Raw genomic sequence first — 17,649 nt, 5'->3', positions numbered from 1 at the left:
CCATTGAAGTGTCTGTCATCGTCGACACGTTCCCCTGTTGAAGAGCAGACAGGGCGATTGAGACTAGTGCACTGTAACCTAAATGGAAGAGAAGAAAAGAGGAACATCAATTGCATCGATTTGCAATTCTCTTTATCTTGCATCTGAGTTGCTGTAGAAGAAATCATACAATCTGGGCTCTGCGCACAACATCCAACGTCATTAGATCAATAGAAATTGACCCGACACAAAAAAGGGTTTCTCTTGTTTTTCGTGTAACCTTGCTTTGTTTGGCCGTATCCCTACTGGGAGGGAGCATTATCGGATTTTACATTTCCCACATGCCGCCTCCAAGTGCAAGAGACTGTCATCCACTGCAAATGACTTTAAATTAGCCTGCACCGATGGGGCTTTGTGCGAAGGCGACTTTGGGATTCATAGCGCGCAAACACAGTGTGTCCGCACCTCATATAGCGAAGCTTTCAAGTCTTCTGTCTTATTTGTTTTAGAATCAGGCTTTTGATAGCGTTGTATAACATTGCGCGCATGCGCGTGTGTTTGTGTGTGTGTGTGACACATAAATGATCTCTTGATAATTTGATATTTTCATTGGATTATGCCACATTTCGTGCAGGGGAACCTATATCAGATGCGAATGCATTTCTTCACCTGACTTAAGAGTGTTTTCGTACGTCAATATCGATCTCTGTCTCGACGCCCTCACTGAATACCTTTTCCCCTCACTTTATTCAGACAGTTGTAAAACAATAAGGGGAGGCTGGCAGATGGAAGAAAAGACACAGGCACCGAAGCCTGGTCTTCAGTGGGGAGAAGCACATATTAGGTCAGAACCACGGAGCTTTAACGCTACAGCACGGGTTCTGCTCTCTCTGTAATAAGGACCAGGCTCCCTTGCTCTACAGTAGGTTGACCCTTCAAGCATCACCCTTGAGCCATGTGCAAAAGCAGAGTGAATCCTCATTCCTCACTCACTCTCAAGACAAGTGAAGTAAGATCATTAATTGTGACGTTTGCATCACCACAAACAGACAGTGGGTCATTTCAGCACTACTGATTTTCCTCTACACAGGTTCTATATGTGCTCATCGGTGGCTGTGTGTCTTTGCGTTGAGGGGTATCTTCCAGAACAGCAAAACATACAATCAGACCTGGTTTTAAATGACTATTTGAACTCTTTCAAATACTGTTATAATTTGCTTTAGCCTGCCTGTAGTGCCAGATGGGTGGGTTTCACAGCTTTGTGACTATACCATTGATTCCATTGCAGCCAGGCAAGCTCAATTAAACCCAACGAAATGATTTGAAATGACTTCAAATAGAATTTGAACACAGGTCTGCATACAATATGTCATTTCTCACCCACACTCTTGTTATAATTACATTATATACGGTTTGCTGTCTTAGATGTGCATAGGGCATGCTTATTCACACAGACTCACAAATGTAAGCTGTTATGTAAGCTATTTTGAAGAGCTTTCTATAGCTAAGCTAATGACTCCAGCTGTATTTGGTATTGAACATCTCAGATCGAGTACTACTTTTGGAGCATGTAGGCGTATTTACTTCCTCTATGCCACAGTATGTGAAAATGGAACTCTTAGGTAAAAGAAAAAGTGGAGTATTATTGTTGAACAACTTGTGAGTCATGTGTGGGTTGGACATTTCTTAGTCCACAGTTGATTTGAGCCAACGCATGGGTTTCTGTAAATGGGAATGTCAACTGCTGAAACAGTGTTCTGACAAGTGGAATATTTCTGCAGAATTTTAATGTCACAGCGTTCAGAGGAAGAAGGTGAAGGAATCGTCAGACCAAAATTCAACGGGGTACTGAACACTAAATACAAAATAACAATAGGAATAACCGAAAACAGTCCTGCAAGGTGAAAACACTAAACAGAAAATAACCACCCACCACTAACAGTGGGAAAGCAGGCTACCTAAGTGTGGTTCTCAATCAGAGACAACGAAAGACAGCTGTCCCTGATTGAGAACCATACCCGGCCAAAACATCGAAATACAAAACCTAGACATACAAACATAGAATGCCCACCCACATCACACCCTGACCAAACAAAAAATAGAAACATACAAAGCAATCTACGGTCAGAGCGTGACAGTACCCCCCCCCCCCAAAAGGTGCGGACTCTGGCCGCAAAACCTGAACCTATAGGGGAGGGTCTGTGTGGGCATTGCTCCGCGGTGGCGGTTCTGGTGAGGGACATGGACCCCGTCCCACTTTTGGCTCCGCCCACTTTAGTAATGCCTCTGGAGCGGGAACCCTCACCGCCGACCCGGGACTAGAGGACGCCACTGGACTGATGGTCGAGTCTGGAGTGAGTGGCGCCTCTGGCACCCCTGGACTGACGGGCGGCTCTGGCGCCTCTGGACTGACGGGCGGCTCTGGCGCCTCTGGAGTGACGGGCGGCTCCGGCGCCTCTGGACTGGAGGGAGACTCTGGCAGCTCCGGACTGGAGGGAGAACCTGGAGGGAGGAGACAGAGAGACAGCCTGGTGCGTGGGGCTGCCACAGGGCCCACCAGGCTGGGGAGACCTACAGGAGACCTGGTGCGTGGAGGAGGCACCGGATGAACCGGGCTCTGGGGGAGCACTGGAGCTCTGGTGCGCAGCCTTTGGCACCACTCCTCTAGGCTGGATGACCACTTTAGCCCGGACCCTCCAGAGTGCAGGCACAGGTCGAACCGGGCTGCGGGGAGCACTGGAGATTTGGTGCATACCACTCGCACCTCTCCCTTAGACTCAATGCCCACATTCGCCCGGCACTGGTGGAGCGCAGGCATAGCACCCTCCCAACGCCCCGGAGACACAGTACGCAGAGCCGGCGCAGGATACCTTGGACCGAAATGGCACACCGGAGACCAAACGCGCTGAGCTGGCACAATCCGCCCTGGCTGGATGCCCACTCTCGCATGGCACTTGCAGGGGGCTGGCATATAGCCCTCCAGGCTATGAGCGCGCACTGGCGACACCGTGCTCTTCATCGCATAACACGGTGTCTGACCAGTACCACGCTTCTTCCGGTAAGCACGGGGAGTTGGCACAGGTCTCTCACCTGACTCCGCCAATCTCCCCGTGTGCCTCCCCCTAAAATAATTTGGGGGCTGCCGCTCGTGCCTGAACAGCAATCCCTCACCTCATACTGGAAGAAGATTTATTAATGAATGAGTCAGATGCGAAGGATTTACTTCAGACACCCAATGAGGCCTTCATCCCCATCATTCGCAGGAGACAGAGATATCGGGGACGTAGGTTGGAGTGCCTTGTAAGGATCCGACGGCGAGTGATCCTAACCCTAATCTGCCTTTACTATAAGTCCTGTTAGCCAACGTACAATCATCGGATAACAAAATAGACAAACTATGCTCACGTATATACTACCAATGGGACATTAAAAACTGTAATATCTTATGTTTCAACGAGTCGTGGCTGATCAACGACATAAATAAAATACAGGTGGTGGGTTTTACGCTGCATTGGCCAGATAGAAGAGCCGCCTCCGGTAAAACAAGGGGTGGTGGTCTGTGTATATTTGTAAACAACAGCTGGTGCACAAAATATAATAGTAAGGACGTCTCGAGGTTTTCCTTGCCTGAGGTAGAGTATATCACGATAAGTTGTAGACCAAACTCATTACCAAGACCGTTTTCATCTATATTCTTCGTAGCTGTCTATTTACCACCACAAACCGATGCTGGCACTAAGACCACACTCAATGAGCTGTATACCACAACAACCAGACAGGAAAACACTCCTTCAGAGGCGGCGCACCGAGTTGACGGGGACTTTAATGCAGGGAAACATATCAGTTTTACCAAATTTTCTACCAGCATGTTAAATGTGCAAGAAGAGGGGAAAAAACTCTAGACCACCTTTACTCCACATACAGAGACTCATATAAAGCTCTTCCTCGCCCTCCATTTGGCAAATCTGACCATAATTCTATTATCCTGATTCCTGTTTACAAGGTAAAACTAAAGCAGGAAGCACCAGTGTCACGCCCTGGTCGAAGTATTTTGTGTTTTTCGTCATGTATTTGGTCAGGCCAGGGTGTGACATGGGTTTTGTGTGTCGTGGTGTATGTGGTGTGTTGCTTAGTGGGATTGTAGCTTAGTGGGGTGTTCTAGGAGAGTCTATGGCTGTCTGAAGTGGTTCTCAATCAGAGGCAGGTGTTTATCGTTGTCTCTGATTGGGAACCATATTTAGGCAGCCATATTCTTTGGTTGTATTGTGGGTGATTGTCCTTAGTGTCTTGATGTCCTTAGTCTGTGTTAGTTTGCACCAGTTAAGGCTGTTTCGGTTTTCACTACGTTTATTGTTTTGTTGAGTTTGTGTTTTGGATTCGTGTTACGTTGTGTGATTAAACATGGATCGCAATATACACACTGCAGTTTGGTCCGACTCTCCTTCACCATATGAAAACCGTGACAACCAGTGAATTGGTCAATAAAGAAGTGGTCAGATGAAGCAGATGCTAAGCTACAGGACTGTTTTGCTAGCACAGACTGTAATATGTTCCGGTATGTTCCAAGACTACAAAGGGAAGCACAGCCGTGAGCTGCCCAGTGACACTAGCCGACCAGATGAGCTAAATTACTTCTATACTCGCGTTGAGGCAAGTAACACTGAAGCATGCATGAGAGCATCAGTTGTCCCGTACGAATGTGTGATCATGCTCTCTGTAGCCGATATGAGTAAGACCTTTAAACAGTTCAACAGACTGATTACCATGAAGTGTACTCCGAGCATGCACTGACCAACTGCCAAGTGTTTTCACTGACATTTTCAACCTGTTCCTGACTGACTCTGTAATAACATGTTTCAAACAGACCACAATAGTTCCTGTGCCCAAGAACACTAAGATAACCTACCTAAATGACTACCGACCCATTGCACTCACGTCTGTAGCCATGAAGTGCTTTGAAAGGCTGATCATGGCTCACATCAACACCATTACCCCAGAAACCCTAGACCCACTCCAATTTGCATAAAGCCCCAACAGCTCCACAGATGATGCAATCTCTATTGCACTCCACACTGCCCTTTCCAACCTGGAGAAAAGGAACACCTATGTGAGAATGCTATTCATTGACTACAGCTCAGCGTTCAACACCTTAATGCCCTCAAAGCTCATCACTAAGCTAAGGACCCTGGGACTAAACACCTTCCTCTGCAACTTGATCCTGGACTTCATTACGGGGTAGGTAACAACACATCCGCCACGCTGATCGTCAACACGGGGTTCCCTCAGGGGTGCGTGCTTGGTCCCCTCCTGTGCTCCCTGTTCACTCACGACTGCATGGCCAGGCACAACTCCAACACCATCATTAAGTTTGCCGATGACACAACAGTGGTAGACTTGATCACCGACAACAATGAGACAGTCTTTTGGGGGGAGGTCAGAGACCTGGCCATGTGATGCCAGGATAACAACCTCTCCCTCAATGTGATCAAGACAAACGAGATGATTGTGGACTACAGGAAAAGGAGGACAGAGCATGCCCCCATTCTCATCGACGGGGCTGTAGTGGAGCAGGTTGAGAGCTTCATGTTCCTTGGTGTCCACATCACCAACTATCATGGTTCAAACTCCCCAAGATAGTCACAAAGTGGGTACGACAAAGCATATTGCCCCTCAGGAGATTTAAAAGATTTGGCATGGGTCCTCAGATCCTCAAAAGTTCTACAGCTGCACCATCGAGAGCATCCGGACGGGTTGCATCACTGCCTGGTATGGCAACTGTTGGCCTCCGACTGCAAGGCACTACAGAGGGTCATGTGTATGGCCCAGTACAGCTTCCTGCCATTCAGGACTTCTATACCAGGCGGTGTCAGAGGAAGGCCCTAACAATTGTCAAAGACTCCAGCCACCCTAGTGATAGACATTTCTCTCCCACCACACGGCAAGCGGTACCGGAATGCCATGTCTAGGTCCAAAAGGCTTTTTAACAGCTTCTACCCCCAAGCCATGAGACTCCTAAACAGCTAATCAAGTGGCTACCCAGACTATTTGCATTGCCCCCCCTCTTTTACGCTGCTGCTACTCTCTGTTTATTATCTTTGAATCAAATACATCAACTAACCTGTGCCCCTGCACATTGACTCTGTACCAGTACTCCTGTATATAGCCTCGCTACTTCTACTTTTAGTTATTAGTTTATTTTTATTTTGTACTTATCTCATTTTTAATTAACACTTATTTTTCTTAAAACTGCATTGTTGGTAAGTAAGCATTTCACTGTAAGTTCTACTACACCTGTTGTATTCAGCGCATGTGACAAATAACATTTGATTTTATTCATCCTTTTTGTGTCTAATTACTTCACCAAGTAAGATACCAATACCATGAGTATTTCATAAGGCCTTATTTTGAGAGCCTAGTTTCACCCTAATGCAGGGACTGGAAAATCACATGTATCACTTTAAACCAAAGTCACGCCCATCATTTTCATATTTCCCAGCATGCCTTACTGCATGCTATGTATGTATGTGTGTGTGTGTGTGTGTATGTGTGTGTGTGTGTGTGTGTGTGTGTGTGTGTGTGTGTGTGTGTGTGTGTGTGTGTGTGTGTGTGTGTGTGTGTGTGTGTGTATGTGTGTATATACATACTGTTTGTATGTGTGTATATATATGTAGTACCAGTCAATAGTTGGGCACCTACTCATTCCAGGGTTTACTTTATTTTTACTATTTGCTACATTGTAGATTAATAGTGAAGACATCAAAACTATGAAATAATACATATGGAATCATGTACTGTAGTAACCAAAAAAAGTGTTCAACAAATAAAAATGTGTTTTATATTTGAGATTTTTCAAAGTAGCCACCCTTTGTTGACAGCTTTGCACACTATCCACTAGATGTTGAAACATTACTGCGGGCACTTGATTCCGTTCAGCCCCAAGAACATTAGTGAGGTCGGGCACTGATGTTGGGCAATTAGGCCTGGCTCGCAGTCTGTGTTCCAATTCATCCCTAAGGTGTTCGATGGAGTTAAGGTCAGGGCTCTATTCAGGCCAGTCAAGTTCTTCCACACCAATCTCAACAAACCATTATTCATCTATATGAACTTAGCTTTGTGCATGGGATCATTGTCATTTCAGAACTGCAAGCAAAGGACTTTCCCCAAACGGTTGCCACAAAGTTGAAAGCAGAGAATCATCATAGGTTACACCCAGCTTCATAATAAAGACTTGTGACATTTGTTAAGCGTTCAATGATAACATTCACCTAAAAAAGACAGTTGGGGAAGGCACTTAACATGGATGAATCGAACAAGCATCTCTCTGTCACTAACAAATACATTCATGGGTAGTAACTCGAAAAGACAATGCATACTGGGAAATTATATTAGAGGCATGGCTTTAGTGGGGGGGTCGTGGTTTTCAGGTAGTTATTTTTGGCCACCCGTGAGAGGAAGTGTTGTATTAGTTTAAGTGGTCTATGGAAGAGGTATATCATAATCACTTACAAGAAGCATAGCCATCATGATGCTAAATGTACACCTGGTTAAATAAAGGTGAAATAAAAAATAGAATAATGTGTTGTCTTTCTGTGACTTCAAGGTAGCAAGCCATTGTCGTACTCTTTTAGCATCTTATTAACTAAATTGTCCTAGAATAAAGCAGTGGCTGGAAATTCATTGTTTTCAGGCTGTATCAGGCCTGTAGTCACATTGTTCTGACTTGTAAAGTGCTGTGTAATTTGAATTTAGGTGGAGTGGGGTTATCAGTCATTTTGTAGTTTTAATCACCTGCAATCTGCATTAAGAATGATGGCCAAGGTTGGGAAGACTCAGATTATAGCATCTAAACTAGAACAACCATTTCAGTAATGGGTGCAATAAATCCAAGTAACATGTTGGATTAAACATGTATGTCATTTATGTTTGTACAGCATAAGATTAATCAATCAATACACAAACATAGATATTGAAACAAACAATTCAAAAAATCTTACCTGCAATATAGTGTGCAAGGAAATATTATAATAATGGGTGTGGTTTAGGTTCTTAGTAATATGTATGAGTGCCAGACCCCTGTAGGTTAAAACTAGAACTTAAAATAAGACCTTATGAAATACTGAACATAGGGTATTGTGTTAACATTCTGTGTTGAATTAACACAGGATAATTTTCTGTGTACAAACATTTTAGCAAAAATAAATAAAAATCTATATGGAACTTAACTGTGGAAAATAAAGGTGTCTCGTCGTGGCACATTAAATCAAATAAGACGCCGTAAAAGATGATCAAAGTGGACACATTTTTATGAACTTTCTGTCACAATGGTTTTATTCTATTCAACTCTTATCATCTCAATTAATTTGCTTGAAACTTGTTGAATTATTAATTGAACATCAGTTGATGGACACATTTTTTTAATAGCCTATCACACTTCTTTACTTCTGTTTTTTAATACCACAGCTGTTGCCACTGAGACCTGAAGGGGCAATCTGGGATTCAAACAACAACAAAACAACAATTCATTTAGAAAACCAAAAATGTATGCAAAAGCTCTTCCAGTACATCACTGGGGCCGAGCTCCCTGCCATCCAGGACCTTTTTTATTTATTGTATTTTATTTAACCTTTATTTAACTAGGCAAGTCAGTTAAGAACAAATTCTTATTTACAATGACGGCCTACCAAAAGGCAAATGGCCTCCTGGGTAACAGGGGCCTGGGATTAACAATAAAAAATAAATACAATATAAATATAGGACAAAACACACATCACAACAAGAGAGGCAACACAACACTACGTAAAGAGAGACCTAAGACAATAACATAGCAAGGCAGCAACACATGACAACACAGCATGGTTGCAACACAGCATGGTTGCAACACAACATAACAACAACATGGTATGAACACAACATGGTACAAACATTATTGTGCACAGACAACAGCACAAAAGGCAAGAAGGTAGAGACAGCAATACATCACACAAAGCAGCCACAACTGCCAGCAAGTGTCCATGATTGAGTCTTTGAATGAAGAGATTGAGATAACACTGTCCAGTTTGAGTGTTTGTTGCAGCTTGTTCCAGTCGCTAGCTGCAGCGAACTGAAAAGACAAGCGACTCAGCGACGTGTGTGCTTTGGGGACCTTTAACAGAATGTGACTGGCAGAACGGGTGTTGTATGTGGAGGATGAGGGTTGCAGTAGATATCTCAGATAGGGGGGAGTGAGGCCTAAGAGGGTTTTATAAATAAACATCAACCAGTGGGTCTTGCAACAGGTGACCAGTTTACAGAGGAGTATAGAGTGCAGTGATGTGTCCTATAAGGAGCATTGGCTTAGTTTGGCAGCTGGGGTGAAAAAGGAGAGGAGCAATTACAATAGAGGAAACCAAGTCTAGATTTAACTTTAGCCTGCAGCTTTGATATGTGCTGAGAGAAAGACAGTGTGCTGTCTAGCGACACTCCCAAGTACTTGTATGAGGAGACCTCAAGCTCTAAACTCTCAGAGGTAGTAATAACACTTGTGGGAGGAGGGGCATTCTTCTTACCAAACCACATGACCTTTGTTTTGGAGGTGTTCAGAACAAGGTTAAGGGTAAAGAAAGCTTGTTGGACCCTAAAAAACTTTGTTGTAGAGCATTTAACACAAACTCCGGGGAGAGGCCAGCTGAGTATAAGACTGTATCATCAGCATATAAATGAATGAGAGAGCTTCCTACTGCCTGAGCTATGTTGTTGATGTAAATTGAGAAGAGTGTGGGGCCTAGGATCGAGCCTTGGGGTACTCCCTTGGTGACAGTCAGTGGCTGAGACAGCAGATTTTCTGACTTTATACACTGCACTCTTTGAGAGAGAAAGTTAGCAAACCAGCCCAAAGACCCCTCAGAAACACCAATACTCCTTAGCCAGCCCACAAGAATGGAATGGTCTACCACATCAAAAGCTTTGGCCAAGTAAATAGAAATAGCAGCGCAACATTGCTTAGAATCAAGTACAATAGTGACATCATCGAGGGCCTTGAAGGTTGCAGTGATACATCCATAACCTGAACGGAAACCAGATTGCATACCCAAGAGGATACTATAGACATCAAGAAAGCCAGTCAGTTGATTATGGACTATTATTGATTATTGAAGTTTTTCCAACACTTTTGATAAACAGGGCAAAATAGAAATAGGCCTATAACAGTTAGGATCAGCTTCATCTCCCCCTTTATTTAAAGGACGAACCGTGGCTGCCTTCCAAGCAATGGGAACCTCCCCAGAAAGGAGAGACAGGCTTAGTGATTATAGTGGCAGCAACCTTAAAGAAGAAAGGGTCTAAACCATCTGACCCAGATGTTTTTTGGGGGTTAAGTTCAAGGAGTTCCTTTAGCACCTCGGACTCAATGACTGCCTGCAGGGAGAAACTTTGTAGCGGGGCAGGGGAAAGAGAGGGAGAAGCGCCGTAACACCAGGCGGTGTCTAAGGAAAACCCAGACTATTGCCAAAGACCTCAGCCACATATGCCATTGTCTGTTCTCTGTGCCAGGCAAGTAGTACCGGAGCATCAGGAGCATCAGGTCTCGGCTATCCAGACTATCTCTAGTGACTCTACCTGCACTGGCTATATGCACACTCACAGTTCTCTATCCATACACTTACACTGACACACACATGCACTCACATACACCTGAAATACACCATTTAGCACATCACGACTTACAGTCATGTGTGCATACATTCTACGTATGGGTGGTCCGGAATCGAACCCACACAGCGCCATGCTCTACAACTGAGCACACACAAATACACACACACACACACACACACACACACACACACACACACACACACACACACACACACACACACACACACACACACACACACACACACACACACACACACACACACACACACACACACACACACACACACACACACACACACACACACACACACACACACACACAGCAGATACTTCTTTTGACTTTTAGTATTATATATCCTGTTGACTTGTCACTTCACCCCTGCCTATACGTACACATCTACCTTGATCACCACATATCCCTGCACATTGCAATGGTTATGGTTCTCCTTGTATATAGCTCCATTCCTGTGTGTTTTGTTTTTCATTTGTGTTTATATTATTTTCTTATTTAACTCTGCATCATTGGGAAAGAGCTTGTAAGTAAACATTTCACTGTGATAAATACAATTTGATTAGATTTGTATGTGTTGTGATGGGGCTGACGGTCGGATTACTTTCCACAACCCTGGACACTATACGCTCTACGGTCTAGTCAGGGGTATCATGGGATACATCAGTGGCAGATCGACATTGTTCCAAAACCTCATCTAGTGGTCATGAATAGAGATGAGCATTATAACATACCAGTCGTGTTATGGATGACAGGCCAGGCTAATGAAGTCATATTGTATGTAGACACTTTTGGTTAAACATTCTTGTCCTGGCTGGTTGCTAGCCTATTTCTCTCCTCTACCTGTCCATCATTCACAAATTCCATTAGTCTCTTTGTCTCTCAGAAATAGGACCTCTACGAAGGCTAACTTTGTAGGAGAGAATATCTGAAATACTTGCAAAATATCATGGATTCTATGGTCTATGGATAAGACCCATACATTCCAATAACAAGTCTTTTCATTAACTTAAAGGGCAAGTCCACCACTTTCCACCCTCATTTTTGTTATCTACAACACAGACCATTGTCTTTATACTGTATGTGAAAACAGCGCATTTCGACGTTGTGTAGGAAAACATATAAAGTTAAGTTCTACCTGACGACATCAAAAGTGAAAACATTTTAAAAACATTGATTTTCAAACACTATCAGATTCGTAGTAATGTTGGGGGCAAGAGAACACCCTCTCTCTGGCTAGAAACGCTTTTCAGGTTTTGAAAGTCACAGAGAAGCGTTTTTTCCAGACCATTCTTCTTATCTTTTTAACCACAGGTCATAGAAATGCTCCGTTTTCACATACCTAGACACTGGTATTGTGCTCCAGATAATGAATATGAGGTTGAAAAGTTGTCTTATTGTCCTTGAACTTTGTCAATGCTATTAGAATAACAGTAAAACTGCGTTCCATGTCTGACCCATGCAGATTGACACTGCACTGCATTGGTATATTATCAGGGGTATTTTTGTGGGCTTTTCTGCAGTGGAATGCAGCCGTCCCTGTCGGCTCTTTGGGAATGAGGCCAGGCGGCCATGTTGTTTTGGGTCTCTTTTTGCCCGGGTAGCTCCATCTGGCCTTGGCAGCGCTATGTTGTGCCCCTGCCCGGGAGCCTTGCATTCTGAGTATGTGTTGGCAATTAGTGGAGATGTTGGCGTTGCATTTGGCTGCAGTGTGACATTCTCACAGGGCTTGTTGACTTGCTGCGAGGGTGCCATGTATCGCTTTTCCTCAGGTTCACTGCAATCGGAATTCAAGAGAGGCCACCGCCAGAACTCCACGCTACAGTGTTCACTGATTGCATGACCCTCTGTTTTGTTGCTGTCTCAGGTTCTCAATGTTTTCCAATATAATTGTTTTAGTGTTTACTTTTATAATGAGGCACACAAAGCCAACCTTGAACATCAAATTGTAAGATGCTAGGGTCACACTTTATTTGGTTAGTCCCATATAGATGATCTACAGAGGGTCATACTATCAACAATCTGTTGATAAGCAAATGCTTGCTAATGTTACGGTTATGTTTAAAATAAGGGTAAGAGTTAAGGTTAGGTTAAGGTTTGGGCTAGAGTTAGGGTCAGTGAATAGTTAGTTGAAATGTTGACTTCTACAAACCATCTACTAACCACCTACAAACCATCTCCTTGGGACTCAATTAATGAATCAATCAATCAGTGTACATGCACAAACATAGATATTGTAACAACAATTCTAAAAATCTACCTGCAATAGAGCATGCTGGGAAATATGATAATGATGGGCATGAGTTTTAGTTCAAAGTGACGTGTATGAGTTTCCTGCACTTGTATTAAGGTTAAACTATGCCCTCAAAATAAGGCCTTATGTAACGGCCGTTGTTGGTGGAAGAAGGTGAGGACCAAGGTGCAGCGTCGTATGTGTCCATATCTTTTAATAAAGAACTTGAACACTGAACAAAAACAATAAACCGACAACCGAAAACAGTTCTGGCTGGTGCAGACACACAATAGAAAACAGGCTCCCTAAATATGGTTCTCAATCAGGGACAATGATGGCCAAACACAGAAATAGCAAATCATAGAAAAACTAACAAAGACAACCCAACCAACTCACGCGCTGACCATACTAAAACAAAGACATAACAAAAGAACTCAGGTCAGAAAGTGACACCTTAGGAAATCCATATGATATTGTGTTATAAAATTGCATAAATTATGAAAACATGTTCATTTAGGATCTCACTTGGTGAAGTCCATGGTGTCATGGGTGGTAACTCTACAATTTACTCGAAAGGCAAGTCACTCTGTGAAATATTTGAATAAGGCTTTACACTAAGCAGAGTGTTAATTTAACACTGTTCCGGTGTGTCTATGGGTCCACAGACTCTACAGTGTTGATTTAGCACTCTCTTTTAATTTGCTGTGGATCAACACGGGAGAATGTACGTTGGTATTCTTGTACAAACAGAGTGGTAACTTGGGTTACCTCTACTCGACGCAAAATGGAAGAAAACAGACAGAAACGAGGAGGGACTTGTCCAATTTTCATTTTACCATTGCAAAATGTTTTGCTATGTGTGCACTAATGAATATGACCATGGTTTAACATCAATTCGCTCGACTCCATCTCTCTAGGGTTGACATGGCAGGATGCTACCACCCAGCAGGTGATCTCCAGAGAGCTTTCCAAGATACGCAAGGTTCCTATCCGAAGGCCGGAACCCCCTTCTGCCTCTCTGACACTCTATGGTGGAGCCAGGAAGCTCAAGACTGGAAAGGGAGAGCTTGGTGTCCAGAAGTACCTGCAAGAGCTTGGTCTCCTTCCACAGTCTGTTGGCACTGCTCGCCAGGGGCCCCAGCGAGAGAGCCCCCTCACCAAGGTAATATCCCTATAGAGAAGCCATTCCATGGGAGGGGAATGGTTCCAAACCACCTGTGTTTCGTAGCTATAGGGGACCATGGAGAGAGAGGCCCCGACCTTGGTGAACCAGGGGGTCCATGTCCTTTTTTGGGGCCCCATGTTTTCATCTTCTTTCTGTCCTAATGAGTAAGAGGAAGAAACCATATTGGCAGAAGTTAGCTATGTTGTCTCTGCACTGCTTTCATTTCCTGTTTCTCCTCTTTACAATCCTGCTGAGAATGTATGATGCCCATTTAGAAAGGGGGTCCCATCACTTCTTGACTATATATATATATATATATATATATATATATATATATATATATATATATATATATATATATATATATATATATTCATGGCAGAACCCCAGGGGTTGCCCCGCTACCCAGCCAACCCAAAAGCTGCCTGGCTACTTCCCATTCACGTATTACCGTAGCGATGATGGTGTCCAGAGTTGAGGAGTTCAGGACCCTCCGTCATAACGAGGTGGGGTTCTTTGTTGCATTGTGGGATAGAGCATGACAAACTTGGTTAGCATGAAAGGCGGAGGCCCATCCTGCTGGGTTAATGCCATTAGGGTCTCCCAATACTACCAAGCTAGGGAGAATCACATTATCTCTGGGGACAGAACAACACAAAGTAGGAAGATTGCATACACACTGATTTCCAGAGCCTAGGGGTCTAACACCTTATCCTTGTGTTAATTGTGTCAATGTATCTATGTTATTGCTTGTATTTCTTTTGAATCGACTGCTTTAATTCAGTAGTTTCTAGGTTGGTTTATGAGAAGCTAGTGGTGCTCTGTTTGATGGGGGAGATGTGTTTTGAAAATCTGTTCTGAAAATGCACAAAATGGCTATTGAGTGACACTATTTCCTTTTAGAATTTCCATATGCAATTGCCAAGGGCAGTTGATAAACATGGTTGTGTTACAGAATGAAGACTTCCAGCCCAAGAAGGGAAAGTCTACATTCTATCGTCTACAGTCTGCAGAACCACCCCAGGGGGGTAAGGTCTTCACAAAGGGGGCCGTGGGGAGCTGGAGACCCCCAGTGGAGACAGCCTACTCCAGCCAGGAGCCTGGGAGTGCCAGGGGAAGTGCCAAGGGGTTGACTGCCCAGCTGGAGCGCTACCTGGCTGGGGCAGCACACACCCAGAGCCGCCCTTTACAAGGGGCAGTGGTGGGATCGGTGGTGGGACCCAAGGGGAAGCTCCACTATGTCAGCTATGTCAGCCCTGTACGCTCTGGTGATCAGGTGGAACCCCAGACACGACTTGGTGGCAGTGGCTCCAAACCTCCAAGGCCCAACATAGACAGGCTTCTCTTCAAGGCTTCTTCCAACCATCAGGTGCCCAAGGAACAGCTCAGTACAGTGGATGGTAAGGTCTTCTTTTTTCCACAATAATTTGTGTTTGCACTGTCTTGTGTGCTTCTGTGGACTTCAGATTCATTTGTAGTGGATCCACACTCACAAAAAAAAGAGAATTTCAAAGATGTATTGTATGATATTTTATTCATTTCGAGGCAGTCGTGCTTCTGTGAATATCAAAGCTACTGGACAGTTATAGTGGATCTCACATTAACCTTTCTCTGTGTTCCTCCTTTCTACCCTCTCCCTCAGAACGGTTCATCCAGAACGTGGTCAACCAGCTGGGGAGGCAGAGAGTGAACATGGACGGTTTGATGGGTAAAGACCTGAACCAGCTGGCAGACATCATCTCTGAGGCCCTGCATGTGGTGGATGGGGAGGGGCCCGGGGCCAGAGCTAAGCCCAGGGTCATGGCATCCATACGGGACAGGCAGATGAAGAGAGAGCCCTTACCTTCCAAGGACCAGGATGAGGAGGACCAAGACGTCATGTTGGGGCAAGATGCAAGGCTTCAAGGTATGTATGAATGAATGAATGAATTAATACTTTCCTGCCCCATTGTTTGCCAACATTCCTGGGGTACATACATTATAATAATACATCACAAGACATACCACACTTCACTTATATGCAATATACACTGAATGTGGAAACATTAAGGACACTTTCCTAATATTGAGTTGCACCGCACCCTTTGCCCTCAGAATAGACTCAATTCATCGTGGCATGGACTCTACAAGGTGTCAAAAGCATTCCACAGGGATGCTGGCCCGTGTTGACTCCAATGCTTCCCACAGTTGTGTCAAGTTGTTTGGATGTCATTGGGTGGTAGACCATTCTTGACACACAGGAAACGGTTGAGCGTGAAAAACCCAGCAGCGTTGCAGTTCTTGACACAAAACCGGCACCTACTACCATACCCTGTTCAAAGGCACTTAAATATTTTGTCTCACCCATTCACCCTGTCTTAAGGCTTAAAAATCCTCCTTTAAGATGTTGAGAAGCCTCCCCTTCATCGACACTGACTGAAGTGGATTTAACAAGTGACATCTATAAGGGATCATAGCTTTCACCTGGATTCACCTATGTCATGGAAAGACCAGGTGTCCTTAATGCTTTGTACACTCAGTGTACATCAAATCAAAGTTTATTTGTCACGTGCGCCGAATACAACAACCTTACAGTGAAATGCTTGCTTACAAGGCCTAACCAACAGTGCCATTTTTAAGTAAAAAATAGGTATCAGATAAATAAAAAATAAATAAAATAAAAAACAGTAAAATGACAGTGAAAATAACAGTAGTGAGACTATATACAGGTGGTACCGGTACAGAGTCAATGTGCGGGGGGCACCGTTTAGTCAGGCTAATTGAGGTAATATTCAACATGTTGGTATAGTTAAAGTGACTATGCCTAGATGATAAATAGAGAGTAGCAGCAATGTAAAAGAGGGGTTTGTGGGGGGTCACAATGCTAATAGTCCGGGTAGCCATTTGATGACCTGTTCAAGAGTCTTATGGCTTGGGGGTTGAGAAGCCGTTTGGTCCTAGACTTGGCACTCCGGTACCGCTTGCCGTGCGGTAGCAGAGAGAACAGTCTATGACTAGGGTGAAATTTGGTTCTGTGGCTGGAGTCTTTGACAATTTTTAGGGCCGTCTTCAGACACTGCCTGGTGTAGAGGTCCTGGATGGCAGGCAGTTTAGCCCCAGTGATGTATTGGGCCGTACGCACTACCCTCTGTAGTGCCCTGTGGTCGGAGGCCGAGTCAGGATGCTCTCGATGTTGCAGCTGTAGAACCTTTTGAGGATCTCAGGACCCATGCCAAATGTTTTCAGTCTCCTGGAGGGGGAATATGTTTTGTCGTGCCCTCTTCACGACTGTCTTGGTGTGTATATCACAGCACATATTTCACAAGTCATGGTCAGATTAGCCTAGGCAATCCAGAATGAAAATCTCGCACCAACTATTCAATTTGGTTCTGGGAGAGAGACTAGAACGAGGAGCTGAAGCAGGATGGTTGCTCCACTCCCCTCTCTCTGCAAGTTCCAGTCGAGTCTTTGAGCCAAATGTCCCCTTCCCCTTCCAAAATTTGAAAGATGTGGACACCTGCTAAGTGGTGAATCGAACAAACGACCAGTAGCTAAAAAACAACTCACTGGAAAATTGTCAACAGATGTTTAAGATACCTTACCATTTATGTTACGTAGACTGTCCACAAGAGTCAACAGACAGACATTTATCAC

General features: G+C 44.2%; 1 protein-coding gene across 2 annotated transcripts in view; it reads left to right on the top strand.

The window, feature by feature from the left end:
• LOC118361537 (receptor-type tyrosine-protein phosphatase N2-like) overlaps positions 1-17,649 on the top strand; it is a 263,321-nt gene that overhangs the window by 83,645 nt on the left and 162,027 nt on the right. For both annotated transcript variants that reach the window (XM_035741548.2, XM_035741546.2), the window contains 3 exons: positions 13,769-14,013; positions 14,972-15,416; positions 15,659-15,922. In XM_035741548.2, coding sequence (XP_035597441.1) covers positions 13,769-14,013; positions 14,972-15,416; positions 15,659-15,922 — 954 coding nt within the window. The remainder of the gene's footprint in view (positions 1-13,768; positions 14,014-14,971; positions 15,417-15,658; positions 15,923-17,649) is intronic.

This window comes from Oncorhynchus keta, chromosome 28 (genome assembly GCF_023373465.1).
Source record: "Oncorhynchus keta strain PuntledgeMale-10-30-2019 chromosome 28, Oket_V2, whole genome shotgun sequence".
Taxonomy (NCBI): Eukaryota; Metazoa; Chordata; class Actinopteri; order Salmoniformes; family Salmonidae; genus Oncorhynchus; species Oncorhynchus keta.
This window is presented reverse-complemented; position numbering and strand designations above follow the sequence as displayed.